This window comes from Prionailurus viverrinus, chromosome C2 (assembly GCF_022837055.1).
Source record: "Prionailurus viverrinus isolate Anna chromosome C2, UM_Priviv_1.0, whole genome shotgun sequence".
Classification (NCBI taxonomy): domain Eukaryota; kingdom Metazoa; phylum Chordata; class Mammalia; order Carnivora; family Felidae; genus Prionailurus; species Prionailurus viverrinus.
This window is the reverse complement of record NC_062569.1, coordinates 10,291,909-10,313,111: the sequence shown is the minus strand read 5'-3', so window position 1 is coordinate 10,313,111 and position 21,203 is coordinate 10,291,909. Positions and strand designations below refer to the sequence as shown.

Below are 21,203 nucleotides of genomic sequence, written 5' to 3'. Positions count from 1 at the left end.
TCTTCACACAGACTCGCATTTTCCAAAGGAACATCAGAGAATCTGACCTGCCACCCCCAGGGCAGACATATCAGAGGAGCTTAGTCCCATTTGCCTGAGTATCCTTTGAGTCTCCCAGGAAAATAGTAAAATAAACTTGGGGCCTAGTGGTCAGATCCCATGCATTCAGAATTACTATGTTCTCAAAGAGAATGAGGCAGAGTCAAAAGCCTGTGTCAACCTCTCCATAGGGTGCCTTTAGTGGGCAGGAAACACATCTGAAAGGAAGAGCAGCCTATAGTATAGGACGTATAGTCGAGGATACAGGCAACAATTGATAGTCTGATAGACAAATCTACATTGTCTTTCTCATTTCTTCTTATATTATTGACAAAATAAAATGTTATATACTTGAAAATTAGCAACAATTGTCTGATGGACAAATCTACATTTTCTTTCTCGCGTCTTATATTATCGACAAAATAAGATGTTATATACTTGAAAATTAGCAACAATTGATAGACAAATCTACATTTTCTTTCTCATTTCTTCTTATATTATCAACAAAATAAAATGTTATATACTTGAAAATTAGTAACTTTTTATCAACTTTAGTGTGTACAATGTACTAGAGATCAGAATGGAGCTCACTTCTCATTCATGCCAAGCACACTTGAGTTCAGCCTGGACTAGGTATGCTGGAAACGGGAGTGGAGGCTGAAAAATGCAATGCCTGTATCACTTACACCAGGGAAGTAGTTCTTCTCTTGGGGAAAGAGAAAGTTCAAAGCAAGTCTTTTTGTTTTCTTTTTGCTAAGGTAAGGAAGTAACTTTTCACTTACCTCTCAATCATTCAGCAGAGAGATGACTTTCAATTTCAGAGAATATGCTGTAGGAGACTCTACCTCTCCCTAAGTTTTGGAACACTGTTCAATAAAACAAAGCCTTTGTGCATATGAAAAATATCTGGTCATTTCACAAGAATCTGACATAAAATATAGGGGACATAGCAAACCCAAATTTCATATACAGCAGGGGAGGGGAGGCTAGAAAATATGTCAGAGACAGGAAGTTATCCACTAGGGAATCTGGAACTGAAAGTATTATATTCAAATTTGGAAGGTATGCTAAGGTATGACCAAACATTGGTCTGGTGGTGTTCATGAAATTAAGTTTAGGGTATGAGAGGTACCTATTTAGCCATGCAAACTCCAAGCAACTGAGATGAGATACAAATGAACAGCTTGTGTGACTACTGAGGAAGAGAAAATGCGACACTAGGTGCTGTACAAGAAACCAGTGCTTTCAAATACAAGCCTGTATCAGTATGACGAAGTTGCAAATGACAGAGAACTCAAATCCAACTAGTTTAACAAAAGATGTTTATTGGCTCACATGACTGAAAATTCCAGAGGTGAGTCTATTTCAGGTAAGGCTTGGGCTAATGGCTCAAATGTCACCAGGGACCCAGTTTTTCTCTGCTTTGCCACTCTCTCCTTTGGTACTGACTTCATCCTCAGGCTCCACATGCTAACACCAGGAAGCTCCAGACTACCTCCCTCTTAACAGAATAAAAGTGTTGTTGCAGTTCAAGGCCTCATATCTTCCTATATACCATCCACAGGAGGACAGAATATCTCCTTTGGTTGCTCTCAAAGAAAAGCCTCTCTCTTTCAGAAGGCCAGGTAAATATCTCCTCAGATCTCATTGGCTCTGTGGTCAAAGTAATAGGGTGTTGATGCACCTAGGCTAACCAGGATCCACTTATGAAGTTGGGGGTGGACCCAAAACCAGGTGGCTGAGAAAGGATGCTTTCCCAAAGAATATTTGGGTTACTGTTCCCAGACAGAAGAATGGATGCTGGGAACCAACAAAGAGATGAATAGTACAGAACCCTGATTTGGCCGTGACAAAGACATGCTCAGAATTGCAACCACTGGTTTGCAACAGAGTTGGTTCTAAGACAACTCTGTAGCTACCTTGGAGTTGAAAAATAGGGAGGATTTAATAATTCATTCCCCCCAGAGATTCTGGGCAGGCCAGTTAATTTTCACTATGTGAATGACTCTATACACTGTTTTTATATTTCCTTACTTTCCAATCCTATTTTGGAAAATTTGGAAGATAAAAATTTACCATAATCAATTCTTGATTTTAATATATTGCTAGTTAGGATTTATCAGAAAGTATCTTATATTTCTAATTTTTTCCTTTATATGTCTCCAAAATTTAGGAAATGAGTATTAATCATTCCTCTTCTGACTTCAAGATGTGTGGAAAGTATTATTACAAATTGGAAAATCTTCCATGTTATGATTCCTTCATCACACATTACAGTCTTTGATATAGGCTCAGGACTTCCAAGTGCCTGTCTCTGGGTCTCTGGTAAGGAAAAGACTAGTTAGGAATTTTTTTGATAGGGGCCATCCATTTCTACGTGCTACTTCTTAATCCCTCCGAAATTTGTGTCTTTGCCATATGTGGGCAATTCTTTGTGACATTCCTAAAATTTGTCTTCCCATCCCACCACTCTGCCTACAAACATTTCCATCTTTGAGGGAGAGTTCCTAGGGTTGATCAACTTCCATGGTGCTCCTCCAGAAGTCCAAACTGTTTCTTCTCTTCCAGGTTCCATTTCTGTGGTTTCTGCTTCCTATTTGTTATCTGTCTCTCTCCCATTTTAAGATACTGACGTCATCTAGGATACACATCATCTTCACTCTGGGAGCTTATTGACATTTAGGATTTTAATGATTACCTCCTTTTAGCACTGGTCCAAGCATTCGACCTTATTTCAACTGCTGCCTGTGTAATGTGTCCACTGGTGATATTGCCAGCCTCTCACTGACCTTTTTTAGCCTCTCTTCCAGGCACTTCCTCCTGTCCAACTCCCTAAATATTGAATCAGTGTTTCATAGGACTCTATCCTGGGTCTTCATATTTTGCTGTATTCTCTGGAGGCAGTACTGTCCAACAGAACTTTTTGAAATTATGGAAATGTTCTATGTCAACACTATCCAATATGGTAGTCAACTCCCACATAGTTATTGTGTGCTTGAAATCTGGCCAGTCTGATAAGAACCTAAAACTTACAATTAAATTTAAATACCTACATTTGGCCAGTGGCTACTGTGTTGGATAATGCAGCTCCAGGAGATTTCATTCATTTCTTCCCACAGCTTAAAATACCTTTTGCTCATTTGATGACTCCCAAATGCAAAGCTCTAGATATCACTAACCCAGAGCTCAAACCCATATATACAACCACCACCTGGAATTTCTACTTGTATATCTCACACATATCTGAAATGTTAATCCAAAACAGACTTCTCGATTTCTCCCTCCCCAAACCTATTCCCATTCCAGTCTTATTCATTCCAGTAAATGGTCTGCTATCTAACTCAGCTGCTCAAACCAGAAACCAATCCCTAATTCCTGTTACTCCTATATCCAATCCTTTAACAGGTCACTGATTTTTTTTCCAAACTGTATCTTAAATATATTTTCTCTCCATTTCTACAACCACCACCCACTCCAAGCCACTCTCATCTCCAACCTGGACTGCTAGCAGTCTCCAATATGACCTCTCCTTTCACTTTTGTCCCTTAACAAGCCATTTTCTACACAGCAGCCAGGGACCATCTCAAAATGTGAATCAAACATGTCATTCCTCCACTGAATGTCCTCTAATAGCTTTTCACTTGGGATGGAATTGAATGATCTGAGCCACCTATGTCTACAAACCTAACTTGTGTCCCTCATACCCTTGATCATTATGCTATACCTAAAACCTTTTGGTGTCTTGAACATGCCAAACCCTTCACACATCAGAGTCTGCAGAGATGTTCCTCTGCCTGCTGTTCTTCCCCCATTCTTCATATATGTGCCTTTTTCTCATTCTGAGAGGTTTAATGTTACCTCTTAGGAGAGGTAGGCCTTCCCTGACTATTCATATAGAGGGTTCCTCTCTATCATTCTCTCTCTCTGTACCATTCATTTCCTTTATAACACTTGGCAATCTTTAATAAATTACTTGAATTTTTTTTGTTTGGTCTCTCTCATTAATGTTCCAGAAAGGCAGGAAACCAATCTGACTTACCATTGTTTATGCAGCATGAAGCATAGTGCTTTACATGCAAGCAGGTACTCAGTGATTATGTGCTTAATAAACTTCCCCCAAATGCCTGTCCACATCACTCATTTCCATTTCCTGGTTCTGTTTAATACAAAAGTTTTCCTACTTAGTAGAGGCACCCTAACTAGACTATGCTAGGCCAAGTTCTCCTTACTACTTCAGCAATCAGGGGCTCTAAAATTAATGTTTGTAATTTTCAGGAACCAGTTTAGTCCAAGCCAGCCTCTGGCTTCTCTTCCTTGCTCCTTAGTCAACAATTATATTACCTGGCTAGGAGCTTCTAAAGCAGAATGCCTAATTAGCAGAGAGGCAAACTGCAATCTGAAAATGGTTCTAAAGGTGAAGTCTGGAATGTACGTTTCATCTGTTTTGGCCAGTGCTCTTCTCTGAATAGGGCCTTTGTTTCTCTAACCCTTGACGGTGGTCAATAGCATTCTCTAATAATATAGCTTACTCTGAGATGTGGGCTATCATGGTGATGAGAAGGGACAGGCTGGAAGGGGATTTGGGATAGTAGAGCAATCAGAGAGGTTATAGCCATACAAATTTTTATGGAAACAAAAATCTCCTACTTGGTTTACATTTTCCTAGTCCCAGATTCCTATCTTATAACACAAGGGCAGTCAGGTCTCCCACAACTGCATAACCCAGACTACTCTGTTACTTTGCTTAAGTCATCTTGGTAATATAAAAGTAGACCACAACTTCTGAGAAAGAGAAAGTTCTGGAGTTGGCAATGTAACTGCACTATCATCTACATCAAATGGTTTTCAGTGAGGTAGACTTTTGAAAGCAGTATTAATAAGCACTTGTATATAGAAAGAATATGCCCAGGAAGACACACAGCCAGTAACAGTGATGGTCTCTAAAGAGGTAGACTGGGAGACAGGAGTGACAAGATTTACTTTTCAATGAACACCTTTTTGAACTATTTCAACTTTTTTTTTTTATCATGAGCATGTTATATCTAGTAAAAAATAAGTTAAGTTTCAGAATTTGAAAAACATAAAAGAAATAGTGTTGGTCCTCAAAGAGCCATTTAGCTGGACTAACACACATGAGACATTAGAAAAATATAAGACAGGGGCGCCTGGGTGGCTCAGTCGGTTAAGCGGCCGACTTTGGCTCAGGTCATGATCTCGCGGTCTGTGAGTTCGAGCCCCGCGTCGGGCTCTGTGCTGACAGCTCAGAGCCTGGAGCCTGTTTCAGATTCTGTGTCTCCCTCGCTCTGACCTTCCCCTGTTCATGCTCTGTCTCTCTCTGTCTCAAAAATAAATAAACGTTAAAAAAAAATTTTAAAAAAAAGAAAAATATAAGACAGCACATAGTTAAATACCAATTTGAACAGTACTGACTACAAGTAGAAGAGGAACAGGGGTCTGTTCAGTTAAAGGAGCTGGGTCTTAGATGAGGAAGGGAAATTTGTAGCCCAGGGAAACTTGAGCAAATAGAAATGAACAGAAGCAGAAATGTGTACAAATAAAGAACAGAAAATTCTGGAGTCAGATAGGCCTGACTCCAATCTCTATTCTGTAACATATTAGCTGAGTAACCTTGAATGAGTTTTACAACTTCTTTCAACCTCAGACTTCCCATTAGTAAAATGAGGATAAGTACCTACCTTAACAGGATTAAGGAAAACAAAAGAATGTATGTAAAGTGGTTAGCAAGTGCCTGACAGAGCAGATGCTCAACTAAAAGTTGCCTAGCATGAACATGGTTGAACAGTGGGACCATCTTGCTAGAGTACAGGGTATCTGTTCAGAAGGGGCAAGATAATACTGACTATTAGAGTTATAACAAACCGTGGACAGTCATCTCGTTTTGTCTCTGGGGCTCCTGTAGCATAAGAATTATAAACAAGCATCACCCTTATGCCTTCTCTAATGTTCAAGAAGGTGGGAGGTGTGATAATTACAGGGTTTCTCTCTAGCATGGCGCCTCTGGTGCTTAATCAAAACAGAATTCTGACTGAAGGCCTTCCCACAATCATTACATTTATAGGGCCTTTCCCCAGTATGGATTCTCTGATGTCGGATAAGGTGTGCCTTGCAAATGAAGCTTTTCCCACAGTCAGTACATTCATGGGGCTTCTCCCCCGTGTGGACCCTCTGGTGCTGAGCAAGATCTGAGTTCCACATGAAACCTTTTCCACAGTCCTTACATTCATAAGGCTTCTCCCCAGTGTGGATTCTCTGATGTCGAAGCAGGGCTGGGTTCCGAGTAAAGCTTTTCCCACATTCCTTACATGTATATGGTTTTTCTCCAGTATGGATTCGCTGATGTTGTGTAAGGCTTGTGTTCTGACTAAAGCCCTTCCCACATTCCTTACATTCAAAGGGCTTCTCTCCAGTATGTATTCTCTGGTGCCGAATCAGGTTTGACTTCCAAACAAAGGCTTTAGCACATTCTTGACACACATAGGGTTTCACCCCAGTGTGAATTCTCTGATGTGCAAGGCAATGTGATCTAAAACTGAAAGTCTTCCCACATTCCTTACAACCATAGATCTTCTCTCCATTATGAACTCTCTGATGTTGGTCAAAGTCTTCAGTTTGATCAAAACACTTGCCACATTCTTCACATATACAGAATACCTGCTCACTGAGAATCTTGTCATGTACAACAAGGTGAGTATTAACATCAGTATTCTCTGAACCATCTTCTCCTGAGATCATCTCATCTTTGACAATCACTTCTATAACATCATTTGCAGTGTTCTCCACACTTTTCCCATTGGAGTAGTTGCGCCACCTCCCTAACCTTCTTTTTCCCTCCTCACAGGTTTTCCCAAACCAGAATTCCTGGGAACCACACCACCGGGGTCCACTTGACAGCACCATGTGGTCTTTTGCCTCCTCAAAACCTTCCTCCTTCAGAATAAAATCTTCTTTCTCACTCTTCAACACACCCTCTGGAAGAAGAAATCAAAGCTGCAAATGTCATCATTACCCATAATGGGGCAAATAGCATCACCAAGTGGTACTCATACGTCCATTGCACTTCAAGTGTTACCTCTATGTCCAAGGAGCCCTGTCCTAGCTGAAAATGGCACCACAGGGTGAACACACTGAAAGCGACCAAAGTTTATGCTACAGAAAGGCAGAAACTAGACAGAGTCCCTGAGGGCTATGATTCCCAGGCACCAGACCAAGCACAGAGGGAGCTCTCCAGGAATAGTTTAATTGAATCTAAGAGAGACAAGTAAGAATTTCTTCTAGGTAGTCTAGTTTATAACATGAGAAACAACATGTTCGGAAATAAAGAATCCTTTGTGGTATACCTGAGGAACCTGAACTTGTCACACACAGTGGGGAGCAATAAGGAGAATCTTTCTCATACTTGTCAACACTAAAAGGAAATGTGGTCTTTTCATTCAATGCAGTCACCAGGTCCACCATGAAAAGGGATTCCCCAAACTACTTTATACACAACTGGGCAAAGACTGCCTCCTCTTTGTTCCCATAGTGTTTTATCCACACTTCTGTTTCAGAATCACACCTTAAAAACTAACAGAATGAATAAAACACAGCATTTTCTTTTAAAATACTGGTTGGCCATAGCGACCAGTAGGCCATCTGTTCAGTTACAGCCTACGATCCAACACACCCGAATTTAATTATAATTGATGATGACCAAATGAAAGCTGGAAGATTAAAGTTTAACTTTCCTCTTATCGTTGACTTGGGGATTTTTAGAGGGTTATTTATTTATTTATTTATTTATTTATTTATTTATTTTAGTAGATGAAATTTATTGTCAAATTAGTTTCCATGCAACACCCAGTGCTCATCCCAAAAGATGAGAAGGTCTTTTATTTAGAACGTACGTGGTAAAATGGAATTTTAACATTTTACAAAGGAAAGACAGAGGAAAACATGTGCCTGGGAGAAAAGTGTTCATTCCCCTCACTTACCAGTACAGATTAGGCTTGGACCCTCTCCTTGCAGTTTCAGGTTCAACGGCTCTTCCACCTGTTCAAGATGGGAGATCGCAGCAGGCTTCAGAAATGGATATCCTGCCCGGGTCAAGATATAAATAAGGCTAGCTCAGTGAGAGGAGTGGGGCCCATGAAGAAAGGAGCAGAGATGGAAGTGGTAAGGGAGAATGAAGGTGGGTGGAGAGATCGGTACACAGATGACCTGAAACTGGAGGAGGTTAACAATATAAAGGACAGAAAACAGACCTTCAGGGAAGATGCGATTCCATCAGTTCCCTAAAACATGAAAACGCATCACTCATTTTTAAGTGTCAAGAAAAAATAGGGGACTAAGTTTTCTTCTTCACCTCCCCTAGGAGGTGAACTCCAGTTCACATGGAATAGAATTAGGAAAGGATTGAACTGCAAAGAACTATTCCTGAGGCTATGTTGGGAAACCACAGCCTCTAAGCTTAGCTTCCTTCCCGTCTGTCCATCTATTGCCTTCTCTTTCTACAAAGGATCAATGATGGATCTCTCCATGGCATCCATTAGAAATGGCCTCACAGCCTTCACTCAGCCATTTCCAGAAGTCACTTCTTATTCTAATGACAGACACCTCAATTGCAAAGGTCCACTCTAATAAACTCTTCTTCAGGCTTAGCTAAGATTGGTCTCTTCATAACTCCCATCCAGTGCCTTCTAAGAAACAGATCAATTTTTCATCCTCCAAATGACACTCTTTTATATTGCTGAAGCCAAGGACTGTGTGTCCCCTGAGTATTCTTTTCTTTAAGACAAAAATGGACTTTGAATAGGGACATGTCTTCAAAGGAAGTTTGCTGCAGGTCAGGGAGTTAGGGTTTTACTCAAGGAATGACTTAGCTGTTGGTTTTCTGCCTAAAGCAAAGACGAGAAATTCCTTTGGGTGGTGGGAGAGTAAGCACTGAGATCCTGAGAGAGTGCAGAGGACAGTGTAGTTGTCTCTCTACATCCATTCTACCAGCACCACCAACCCCTACCCCCACCCTGCCCATTATGGAGAGCCCTGCCTTTTGGGGGAGAGCGATCCCAACTCCAGTTCCTAGTTGTACCCCTTACTGGTCTAAGACAAGCAGGTTAGCCTGCCCTACTCACTACACGAGAGACGGTTTCAGAAATCGGCAGTCTAGGCCAAGACAATCAGTGCATGCTATTTCCCTGGCCATAGTGATTGGTTTAGAGCTGGCATAAGACTTCAGATGGTACATCCCAAAGGCCTGAGAAGGCCTGCCCTATTTCTCTCCCTAGGTACGAAGCAGCAGAGCCTTGGTTACAACTACCAATCACCTTACAGCCACGAGAGGAGCCAGGCTGTAGGCAAAGCCAGCATATAAGGAGACAAGAAAGAGCAAAGACTGAAACTGATCAAGCTGTAGCTGCACTCTATCTATGAACTTCCTACTTACATGAAATAGCAAATTCCTTTTTTGTTCAAGCCAGTTTGAACTGGGTTGTTAATTATAATCAAGGATATCCTAAGACTCTGGAAAGACAGCCAGACACAGCAAGGAACTGTGAGAACAAGGAAGTTGAGGGCACAGCTCAAGTTCCACTGTGCCCACAGAGGAGCTACTGTGGGAAGAAGACGGAATGGTGCGAGGGAGGCCATAAGGGGCATAGCTGTCACTAGCAAATTAGGAACAGGAAAGCCCTATGTTCCTAAAGGAATGCCAGGGCTTTGCCCACCAGAAATCCCTGAATTGGAAGTATATGGCTCAGAATTATTGAGACTTCTTGATTTCTAATGATAAAGATGACCACGATAGCCCAAAGGGCAGTCAGAATCTTCTTCTGGAAGATGATAAGCAGGCTGAGAAAGTAGAAAGGCCACCTCAGAGTGTAAACAGAAAAGTCAGGGAGTACAGATAAATGGTGGCCGTGATAAGAACAGTGGAAATGAGGAAGAGGCAAAAGAGGTAAATGAAAAGGAGCCAGGGTGAACAGACTCAAGAAGAGGGAAAACCATGGGGACACAGGAAAAAAGGGGGGGAGGAGAGGAATCCCACCGGTGTCTATAGCACTAGGTTAAGAGAACACATACCTACTACACTGTAAAGATCAAGACAAGGGAACTGGTCAGATGACTGGCACATGTACCCTCACTCACCTGTGGAGACGCCCCTCGGGCACTCTCCATCCAGAGCTCCCTGAGGAGCCTTGCACCAGGGCGCTTCCCCTCGCTCCAGCTGGGAAATCAGAGCCGGTTTGGGAAATGGAAATGCTGGTTGAGGGGGAGGAAATGGGACAGGCAGGTGAGTGGGGTGACATAGAGCAATCCCAAGGCTCCTCCCAGGCTTTGTCTTCAGGGGCAGGAAGGGAAAGAAGGGAATTAACCAGGGAAAGTGAGAAAAGAAAGTCCAGGGGAAGGGCCAGGAGACCCAGGGCAGCAGGGCCAGGAGGCTGACAAAGGTCAGGAATTAGACCGAGAGGTGCTCAACAACAGTTTGAGTGAGCGAACGGATGATTCCACTCGTTGAGAGATTGAGCTTTTTTGTTCTCTCCCTCTCTTAGAGCTCTCAAGTTCAGACATCTGCATCAGGATGCTTGGTATTGGGCTGGGTCTCCCAAACTAAGCGGGTGGGAAACTGAGGGTTTGGTGGGACACCAGGAATCTGCTCTCTTCCTACTGTACCCATTAGCACAGGAGTTGAGAGTTAGCTCCCACCCTGGGGCAAGAAAGGCTGATGTGAGGCCCAAATTTACACCAGGACTTCCCACTTCTTAGCAACCGCTGAGGCTGGCTCATTAAGAATCCAAGAGTCTGAAGTTGCTACTCAGGTGAGGCTTATCAAAGACTCCAGAGCTTCTGAGGAAGGAGGAGCCGGGGAACTCTGGAGGGCAGAAGCAGAGTCCAAAAGGAAAGACCCTTACCCAGGGAAGCCACAACCCCATAATTCTCCAGCATCACGTCCCTGTACAGGACCCTCTGAGCAGGGGCCAGGCCGATCCATTCGTTCTCAGAGAAGTAGACGGCCACATCCTCGAAGGTCACTGACTCCTGAAACAACATGTGTTTAAATGCCCTCGGACAATTCCAGACCCAGGCCTACAGTAGGGTAGATGAGGCACCAAGTGGTACTGGAGGGGATGCCCATTGAGTTTCTGCATTCTGAATGTCTAAGGGAACTCTCAGCGGATCTGCGTCTCCTACTTACAAAGATATGAGGGATCAGTCATCAATTTCCCACATCCCTTCATCTTAACTTCACCACATCACCTTTTTCATGAGTCTGTGCAAGTTTCCCCTTTCCATCCTGTGCCCAGAACAACTATGTGTGCCCTAGGTGCCATCCTTTCTCCACAATGTACCCTCCTCCAGAGGTCACCAACCCTTCATAACAAGTACAATCACCATTTACCCATTTGAGCCTGTGCCAAGAACTTTACATATATTACTTTGCATGCCTCACAGCCTATGAGGAGGGTATCAGATTCACTTTATAGAAGAGGAAACCGAGGCTCAGAGTTACAGAACTGAGACAGAAGTCAAGCCTATCTGACTCTCTGGCTCTTACTTACTGTACCACACTGCCTTCTATCCTCACTCCTGCCACCCCTGCTGCCCCTGTGTGAGATTCTTTCTCTTCTCTTCCTTCCTGTCATTGCCACTAGCCAAAGAGGCAGCTAAGGGCACCTGAGAACACTCAGGTTGCTCTGGAGGCTGGACTTCAAAAGGCAGATCCAAACTGACTTTGCTCCCTGCACTCTGCCCCTCCAACACACTCTCTAAAACACCCCACCCTACTCTTTCTTCCCCACTTCCCAGTCTTAATGTCCCCTTTTCCTGTATCTCTGGGAGGCCCAACCTTCTGCACCTTCTCTATCACTTTCCTCCATAAGAAACACAAACAGTGCTAATGGAGAGCCATCAAGACTTACTTATAATTCCCAGCCACTGCCTCATTTAGGATCTCAATCTCCATACTGTGGAGGGGCTGACTCCGTTCCATTTCACATCAGTCCTTGCCCTAAAGTCCCCACAGAGACTTACTCGACACTCCAGGGCTCAGACTGGTGGGCCGGATCACCCTCACCTACTTCAAAATGTCCAAATCCTCTGCACGCAGACCATTCCATTCACTATTCAGAGACCCAGTTTACCCGCCAAAGATCATCTCCTGCACCACCACCCTCATCCCCTATCCTGTCACCATCCTGTTACGAATCCAAACCCTTTCCTTGCCCAAATTGCACCTGCAATCCGTGCCATTGCACCTGCAGCCCCCCCTCCCCCCTGCCTGGAGATCCAGTTCCTCCCTCCAGCGCCAGCACCTCATTCATCTCAAGACCCACCTCAAACATAACCAGCTCTCTTAAAACCAGTGATATGGAAATTCTGGATATTCGTCGCTGCGCACAGCACTCTGTGAACACCTCCTCCCCAGCACTTGGCTCATGCCTGTGCAGCCGCACGTGTGTTTCCCCGGCCGGCGCAAGTCTGGGGGATGTCGAATTCATTCTGCTCCCTGCCTGTTCCTCCGGACCCTCCACTCTGGGCTGTACCCCGATTTCCCGGCCGCCGCACTGCCCCCTCCGCCCCTTCTCTGGACCTAGAGCACCCGGCAGGGCCGAGCCAGCGTCGTAGCGCCGGCCCCGCACTCACCGGGCGCGCCCGGGCCGGCGCGCGCAGTCCCGGTAGCAGCTCGAGTGCAGGGCCGAAGGGGGCGCCGCCCGCCAGGGCCGCGGCCGCCATGGCCAGGGCCGCCCTCCCGGGAAGCGAGCGCGCGCCAGGCCTTACTGGGGGCTGCCCGGGGTCGGGAAGGGACGCTCTGGACCGGGGCGGGCCTGATATAGCGGCCCAGGAGTCGGGCGCGCAAGCCCCAGGCTCCACGCCCCGGCCAGTCCCACGCTCCGCACGGGAGAGGTGGAGGCTGCTGCACTCTTGCCACTCTGGCTTCTCTAGGACGGTGGAGGGCGCCACGTCTCTGTGGTCCTCCCTTCTGGCCCCGCAAAGAAACAGGGAGGGCAGAGCGAGTCCAGCTCTCCCACAGACACCGACTGCCTCAGGGCGCTGCTGTGGCAATGCGGGGAAGCGGGCGTGGGGGGGAGGCTTTCTCTGGGAATCCTTTCCCAGCCCTCTTCTTCCCACTGACCACTCTTCTTCGGTATTGCACTGCACCCTTGTAGGACGGATGCTAATATGAAGCAGCAAATACTTCACATAGCCGCATCCCTTTACTGGGTTCTACATTCCCAGAGAGCAACTAACGTCCTTGATCAACTTTGTGCCTCGAATATTCACCCAATGTCTAGCAACTCTTATGGCCCAGCTTAAGTGCCAAGGAATATCTGTCGAATAAAGGAATGAATAAATGTTGAAACAATTTTTCAGTTGAAGAAAGTAAGGCCCAAAGAGAGGAGATGGCTTATCTAACATCACATAGCATGTCGGGAAAGTTAAACCTTTAAATGAAATTGTGGAAATAAAAGACCACCAACATGAGAACAGGCAAAGGCTGTTTATTCAGAGCTTGCTCTAAGCAAGGGAGTCAACCTCCATCACTTGCATTTGGTAGGCTTTAAGTCAGGCAGAGAAGTGAGAAAGCTTTATAGTTGGGGCGGGGGGGGGGGGGGGGGGGGGCAGGGAAGAGACTTCAGGTATGCTCTGATTGGAGATTGCTGGCCTGGGGGGCTAACCAGAAGCAAAGCATCTTATGTGATTGGTTGGGAGAGGATATTAATCAAATTCTGGCCGTGGGGCTGACTGCTACAGGGTTTATTTTGGCTTCCCGAACTATTTGCCACAGATACTAGTTTGACTTCCCAGACTGGTAACTACAGATAATGGGTTGGCTTCCTGGACTGGTTGTTACAGACTGCGGGTCAGAGTTATATTTTTCTATATGGTCTGTCCATTTTCCATTTGTACATGTAGTCTCTTGGGATGAACAAATTAGGAAGATGTCTGCTTCACAGAAATTCCAGCCTAGAGGCTCATATTCCTTTTAGGTCCCCAGGTACTGAAAGCTTACAGATACCATACTTGTGAAAAATCACAGAACAAAGGAGACCTCAGATGAGCTCCAAGGTATGTTTATTTGTTTCTAAGAGGATCCAGAAGAAGCTCACAAATGGACACTAGTGAATAGTCCACGAGCACTGAGAAGGAAGCAGTGAGCCTTACCCTAGGACAGATCATTAGGAAAGATGACCACACAACAAATGCTCCCATGATTTTCTTTGGAAAAAATGGAGAAAACTGCACTGAGTGCGAAACAATTATGGGAGTTTTGGCTCAGAACAAGGAGCCCTCAGATACCTGATTATTAAGTCATGGTCTTAAGGAAGACCATAAGGAAGGTCTCTTATGGCTCTGACCAGTGTTTTGATTCAAAACTAAAGAGGAGAGGGATAGTCTATCATATTTACCCATATATTTTTACTGTTTCTATTGTTCTTCCTGTTAAACACACAGCAGCAGGCAAGGTCAAGGCCATGTCCTAAGTGACTCAGCCAGTAGATACAATAAGCCACTTTTAGATTCATACAATGTATTACTTACACAAACAGCAAAAGGAAGAAAGAGTACCCAACCAGGCCGGTCTCCAGCTCCTTGTCCCATACACCAAACACAATGACACCAAAACAAAAGGGGGCTCGATGACTGCAACACCTGTGGTGAGGAGCCAATTTTAGACTATAGCTAAGCAGTTACAGTATGCAGTTACATCCAGAAAGCCTCATGCCTCTTCAGAATCTTAGAAGCAATGAGAAATTGTCTCATGACAGCCTCCCATAAGAGATAGGGAAGGGAGTGGGAGATGGGCTTGAAGGCCAATAAAGCTCCTCTCATCCTCTCATGTTCTAGAAGGATCACAAGGCGATCTGCCATGGCTCAGAGTAGCTGTAGTTCAAGGCTTTGTCTGCATGGACTATATAGATATGTGAAAACTTGCCAGGGCACGACGGTGGAGCCATTCCCCTACAACTAGACCTCTCAACTTTTACACATAAAGATTCTCAGGAACATGAGCCACCGTGTAAGTCATCAGATGCTCTAATTAGTTGTAATGCTAAAGGCCTGGATCAAATACATTCCATTTGTCTTAGGCAACATTAGACGAAAGTGACCGTGATAGTGATACACAGTAGTAGAACCAGGCCCACTAGAGAATGGACCATAGTCAGGCTCCTCATGCAGAGCCAAGCCAGCTAAATGTGTCATTATTCTAAGTGAGGCAAGTGGCACATACCCCACCTAAATTGGCCAGCAAACAATCCAGGTAGTACAATCTCCATTACCACTCATGCTAGAGAATTTAGAACAATCAGTAGTCTGTGAAAAATGTACAAAAAGTCCAACAATAACAGGATAAGGCTAAAGGGAGGCATTTCAATGTCCAGAAAGTTCATCTTATTCTGTTGTTTCTTGCTGAGAGTATTTCTTTCTGGAGTCAGTGGCTGTTGGGAGATTCTGAGAGTCTTTAAATTAGGATTGTTTGTTGGTCAGTAGTCAAATTGAGGGTGGTGATGGTGGAAGCTTGGGTTAAGTTGGTAAGATATCCTACAGACAAAAGCTAAGAGATTCATGGTCCCTCCCTCTGCCCCTGATTTCCCAGGGTCTAATTCTTACCAACCAGGGTTGTCTCTCTCCTTACACAGCCATATGACCATTACGACTAGTCTCTGCAACAATCACTGCACCTTTCCCCCAATTCTCTCCATATCTAACCCACACCATATGCTTAGACTCATCCCTAGTTAGCTCAGAAGTTCCTTTCTTTTATAATTTAGAACATTCTAGAATATCTCCCACCCCCTGACATGTGGGCCATGCCAAAACACCTTGGTAGTTTTCACCTTATAATTCATGATCATTATGATCACTATCTATAATTGTCCAAATCCAGCAAGCATGGGTGGGGTGAGGGGATACACTAAATTCCAGTCTCCAAGTCCCCAGCTCTTTTTTCCTACTTTCAAATTCTAGTAGTCCAGTTTTCCAGGGATAGGCATAGGAGGGAAAAAATAGTTATATGGGTTATTATGTGGTTTGGGTTTCCTGCAGCCAGTTAGGGCTTTCTTCCACTCTTGAACCTTATAATTAGACATTATGTTTGAATGGGAGGTACTCTTTTAGGTAATTATCACATTTGGAACCCTAACAGACTACCTTAATTTGTACACCACTAAAAGCTTAGGCTTGATTGTCCAACTATCTTTTTCAGTTTTTCAGAGTTCACTCTCTCTTTTAACAGCACCTGCTTCTTGGGGATGATAAAGGTCATGAAAGGTCCAGCTAATGTCCCAGGTAGTTGTCCACTGTTGTACTTTTATCTATAAAAGTACCACTATTATCTTATTGGGAGTGTTTGGGGAAGCTAAATATGGAACATAGGTCATCTAAGAATCTTTGAATGGTATTGTCCACATATGCCTTGTGGAAAATGGTAGTGCCATATCCTGAAAGGATGTCTACTGTAGTCTATGCCCAGCAGTATTCTTCATATGAAGGTAGGGAATCCATTCAGTCTATTTGCCAGGACTTGCCAGGTCCAGTACCCCGACTTATGTGCTTCAGAGTTTCGTTTCCTATTCAACTGTGTGGCTGGCAGTCCAGCCATATTTGTCAAGCTTCTTCTTTTTTTTTTTTTTCCTCCGAGAGAGAGGGAGAGAGAGAGAATGAGAATGGAGGATAGGGACAGAGGGTGAAAGAGAGAGAATATTAAGCAGGCTCCTGATTCCTGCTTTTACGGTTTCTTTTCTTTTTTTTTTTTTTAACGTTTATTTGTTTTTGAGACACAGAGAGACAGAGCATAAACGGGGGAGGGTCAGAGAGAGAGGGAGACACAGAATCCGAAACAGGCTCCAGGCTCTGAGCTGTCAGCACAGAGCCCGAAGCGGGGCTCGAACTCACGGACTGCGAGATCATGACCTGAGCTGAAGTCAGACGCTTAACCGACCGACCCACCCAGGCGCCCCAACTTTTACGGTTTCTTATCTGTTTGTAGAACTTCCTTTAGCCATCACTTTAGGGTCGGTGTGCCAGTGACAATTCTCTTAATTTTCCTTCATTTGAGAATATGCTGATTTTACCTTCCATTCTAAAGGATATTTTTACTGACACAGAATTCTGAATTAACAGTTCTTTTCTTTCATCAGTTACCTGATAAACTTTGCGCCACTTGCAAATGATTTTCACAGTTTCTGTTAAGAAATCCAAGGTCATCTGAGTTGTTTCTCTATATGTGATATGCTGTTTCTCTCTAGCTGCTTTCAAAACATTTTCCTTGTCTTTAGATGTTTGAAGTTTGATTACATTGTGTCTGGACTTGAATTTCTTTGGGTGTATCCTGTTAGGTGTTTGTACAGCTAATTTTGATGAAATCCAATTTACCTATTTTTTCTTTTGTTGCCTGTGCTTCTGATGTTATCTACATGAAACTGTTGCCAAATCCAATGTCATAAAGATTTTCTTCAATGTTTTCTTCTAAGAGTTTTATGGTTTTAGATCTTGTTTAGGTCTTTGATACACTTTAATTTTTGTATGTGGTGTAATTTCATTCTTTTGCATGTAATATCCAGTTTTCCCAGCACCACTTGTTGAAATGGTGTCCTTTCCCCCTTTGTCTTGGCATCCTTTTGGAAAATCAATTAACCATATACGTGAGGGTTTATTTCTGGACTCTCTATTCTATTGGTCTATATGTCTGTTCTTATACTAGTACCACAGTGGGGTTTTTTTTACTATAGTTTTGTAGTTTTTCAAAGTCAGGTGAAGTGGATCCTCCAATTTGGTTCTTTTTCAAGATTATTTTGGCTCTTTGGAGCCCCTTGCAATACCACATGAATTTGAGGATCAGCTTTTCCATTTCTGCAAAAAAAAAAAAAAAATGCTATTGGAATCTACAGATCACGTTGTGTTGAATCTATAGATCACTCTGTGTAGTATTGACTTCTTAACAATGTTATGCCTTCCTCTCCATGAACATGGAATGTCTTTCCATCTTAATTTACAGAAGTGTAATTTCTTTCAGCGATGTTTTGTATTTTCAGTATACAAGTCTTTCACCAACTTGGCTAGATTTTTTTCCCTCAGTATTTAATTCTTTTATATGGTATTGTAAATGGAACTGTGTTCTTAATTTCCTTTTTGAATTGTTCACTGCTGGTTCATAGAAACACAGCTGATTTTTGTGCTGATCTTGCACCCTGTAACTTTGCTGAATTTATTAATGCTAGTAGTTCTCTTGTAAATTCTTTGGAATTTTCTATAAATAGGTCATGTCATCTGTAAATAGATATAGCTTTTGCTCTCCTTTTCCAATTTGGCTCTTTTTATATTTTTCTTATCTAATAGCTCTGGCTAGAACTTCCACTACACTGTTGAATAGCAGCAGTGAAAGTGGGTCTCCTTGTCTTGTGCCTTCTGATTTTAAAGGGAAATTCTTCAGTCTTTCACCATTGAGTATGATAATAGCTACGGGTTTTTCATAAATAATCTTTATCATATTGAGGAACTTTTCCTCTATTTTTAGTCTTCTAAAATATTTTATCATAAAAGGATGTTCAATTTTGTCAATGAATTTTCTGCATTAATTGAGATGATCATGTAGGGTTTTTTTCTTTCATTCTATTAATATGTTGTATTATATCGATGTTGTGTTCAACCTCCCTTTTATTTCTGATATAGACCCCACTTGCTTATGGTGAATCATCCTTTTAATATGCTATTGTATTTAATCCGCTAATATTTTGTTTTGAGGATTTTTGCATCTATGTTCATAAGGGATACTGGCCTGAAATTTTCTTTCATGTGATGTTCTTATCTGACTTTGGAATCATGGTACTACTGGCTTCCCAGAGTAAGTTATAAGGTGTTCTCTCTTAAATTTTTTGTAAAGGTTTGAGGATTGGTGTTAATTCTTCTTTAAGTGTTTGGTAGAGGGGCGCCTGGCTGGCTCAGCTGGAGAAGCAACTTGATCTTGGGGTTGTGGATTTGAGTCCCACATAGAGATTACAAAAAAAAAGCTTAAAAAACAATAAATGTTTGATAGCGTTCGCCAGTGAAGCCATCTGGTTTAGGGCTTGTTTTTGTTGGGATGCTTTTAATTAGTGATTTAATCTCTTTACTTGTTATAGGTCTGTTGAGATTTTCTATTTCTTCTTGAGTCGGTTTAGGTTATTTGTATTTCAAGGAATTTGTCCATTTCTTCTAGGTTATCTAATTTGTTGATGTACAATTATTGATAGTGTTGACATAAAATTATTAAAATGCCCTTTTATAATCCTTTCTATCTCTGTAAGGTCAGTAGCTATGTCTCCACTTCCATTTCTGATTTTCATTATGTGTATCTTCTCTCCTTCTTTTCTTAGTGAATCTAGCTAAAGTTTTTTCAATTTTGTTGAACTTTTCAAATAACCACTTTTGGTTTCACTGATTTTCTCTATTCTCTATTTATCTCTGCTCTAATCTTTATGCTTTCTTTCTGCTAGCTTTGGGTTTAGCTTGTTCTTCTTTTCTAATTCCTTACTGTGTAAACTTAGGTTATTGACTTGAGATATTCTTTTTTAATGTAAGCATTTATAACTATAATTTTACCTCTGAACACTGCTTTCATTATATACCATGATTTTTGGTGTGTTGGCTTTAATTTTCATTCATCACAAGGTATTTTGTAATTTCTCTTATGATTTATTCTTTCAAGAAGAAAGCTTTAGGAAGTTTGCATGTGGATTCTTTCAGACTTCTTGTGTATCTTTTTCCCTTATGATATGGCTATGTATCCTTAGTACACCACTGTAATAAATCTTGGAGTACAACCGTATGCCAAGTCCCATTAGTTCTTCTAGGGACTCTCTGAATGTTAGGGTGGTCTTGGAGCTTCCCCATAGGTTGATGAGGATTACATTGCTTAATATATGTAAAGCATCTAGCATCTTGGCTCATGGTAAATTCCCAAAATAAGAATAGTGATGGTTATAGTCACAATGGGGATGACCAGTACAGAGACATGAACAGGATAGGTGCTCAAGGTCAATCCATCCAATTCCCATCCTATCCCTCCATCTTCTCCCACTATATTCCCTCATCTAAGTCTCTTAGCAAATGCACAGCCCAATATCTTTATAATGGCATCTCACTGCTGGCAAGTACCTCAAGTTTAGCTTCCTGTTTTACACAGCATAATAGTAAGGCCCAGAGAGGTAAACTGAAATGTCCTGGGTCATGTCATGAGTTGGTGACAAAGTTGTAACAACAACCCAAGTTTGCCCTTCAAGTCCCTCATTGACTTCACTGACACTTGGTATATGTGATACAGACTAGGAGTAAAATAATTAACCTGGGGCCAGGCTGTCAAGAACCCAGCTGCTGTGGAGGTATTTCCTTCTCTTCCTAGAAAAATAAGAAACCTTGAAAGCTAGGAATTAAGAGAAGCCATAAACAAGTTCAGCCCAAAATCAAATGAGACTACTATTTGATCTAAAGGCAGAGTGAAACAATTTCCCCCCTGCATCTCCATTTCTACAGTACTGTTGTTGACTTCTGCGGGTGAGGTAGTGGGCAGGAAGCAGGAGGCACCGAGGGAGCAGTGAATACCATCAAGCATTGGAACAAAGGGCAAACAAGAGGCAGAGAATAGCCAGTACAGCTGCACTAAATAAAGAACACCCCAAAGAGAATCCCAATATACAAACCACAGCAGATGAACAGAACCCTCCAATGGGTGCACGATTGCTCAAAATTCTGGGCCATATATGGAACGAAAAGACATGAGACCAGACTGGACCAGAGACCCTCTCGAGCGCTGTCTAGAGGTCTCAAACCACAGCCCACCACCCCTGCCCACCACGGAATGGGCAAACGAGGTGTGCAAGAAAGGAGCACAAAAAAAATGTTGAAGGACAGCCGAAACAATGCTCCTGCCAGGTCTCCGGGGTGAGAAGTCTCAGGAATACGGACCCACGTGGCGGCTACGCTCAGCGAGCTCGTCGGTGGCAGTGAAGGAGGCAGCCCTTGTCCGCACGCCTTCCCCCAGCCCCACGCCCTTACTGACCAGCTCCGCAGACGAACTGACAGCCACACAGCACCTCTACGTGAAGCCCAGCCGACGGACGGACAGAGAGCGCCTCCGCGCGGAGGACTGCCCACACACCACCCTACAGACTCCGTCGCAGAGACTGCCA

At 43.1% G+C, this 21,203-nt stretch overlaps 1 protein-coding gene across 3 annotated transcripts; it reads right to left on the bottom strand.

Annotated features, from left to right (window-relative positions):
• Positions 1 to 5,309: 5,309 nt before the first annotated feature.
• Positions 5,310 to 21,067, bottom strand: ZNF662 (zinc finger protein 662). Of its 3 annotated transcripts, none has more exons than XM_047876016.1 (5): positions 12,679 to 16,707; positions 10,947 to 11,073; positions 10,183 to 10,296; positions 8,031 to 8,132; positions 5,310 to 7,028 (listed from the first exon to the last, which is right to left on the bottom strand). In XM_047876016.1, the coding sequence occupies exons 1-5, from the start codon at positions 12,766 to 12,768 to the stop codon at positions 5,998 to 6,000; spliced, it is 1,464 nt and encodes a 487-aa protein (XP_047731972.1). In that variant the 5' UTR covers positions 12,769 to 16,707; the 3' UTR covers positions 5,310 to 5,997. The 3 variants fall into 3 exon arrangements, with proteins under 3 accessions (XP_047731972.1, XP_047731970.1, XP_047731971.1); XM_047876014.1 differs by lacking the exon at positions 12,679 to 16,707 and adding an exon at positions 12,369 to 12,666; XM_047876015.1 differs by lacking the exons at positions 10,183 to 10,296; positions 10,947 to 11,073; positions 12,679 to 16,707 and adding an exon at positions 20,715 to 21,067.
• Between the last annotated feature and the right edge of the window lie 136 nt (positions 21,068 to 21,203).

Bases quoted from the DNA above. Each gene is read 5' to 3' on its own strand.
- ZNF662 (XM_047876014.1), bottom strand. From the start codon at position 12,533: ATGAATTCGACATCCCCCAGACTTGCGCCGGCCGGGGAAACACACGTG. The intron at 11,074-12,368 runs GTGGGTCTTGAG...ATGTTGTTTCAG, and splicing joins GAGAGCTGGTTATGTTTGAG to GAGTCAGTGACCTTCGAGGA. The intron at 8,133-10,182 runs GTGAGTGAGGGT...TGACCCGGGCAG, and splicing joins CCCGAGGGGCGTCTCCACAG to GATATCCATTTCTGAAGCCT.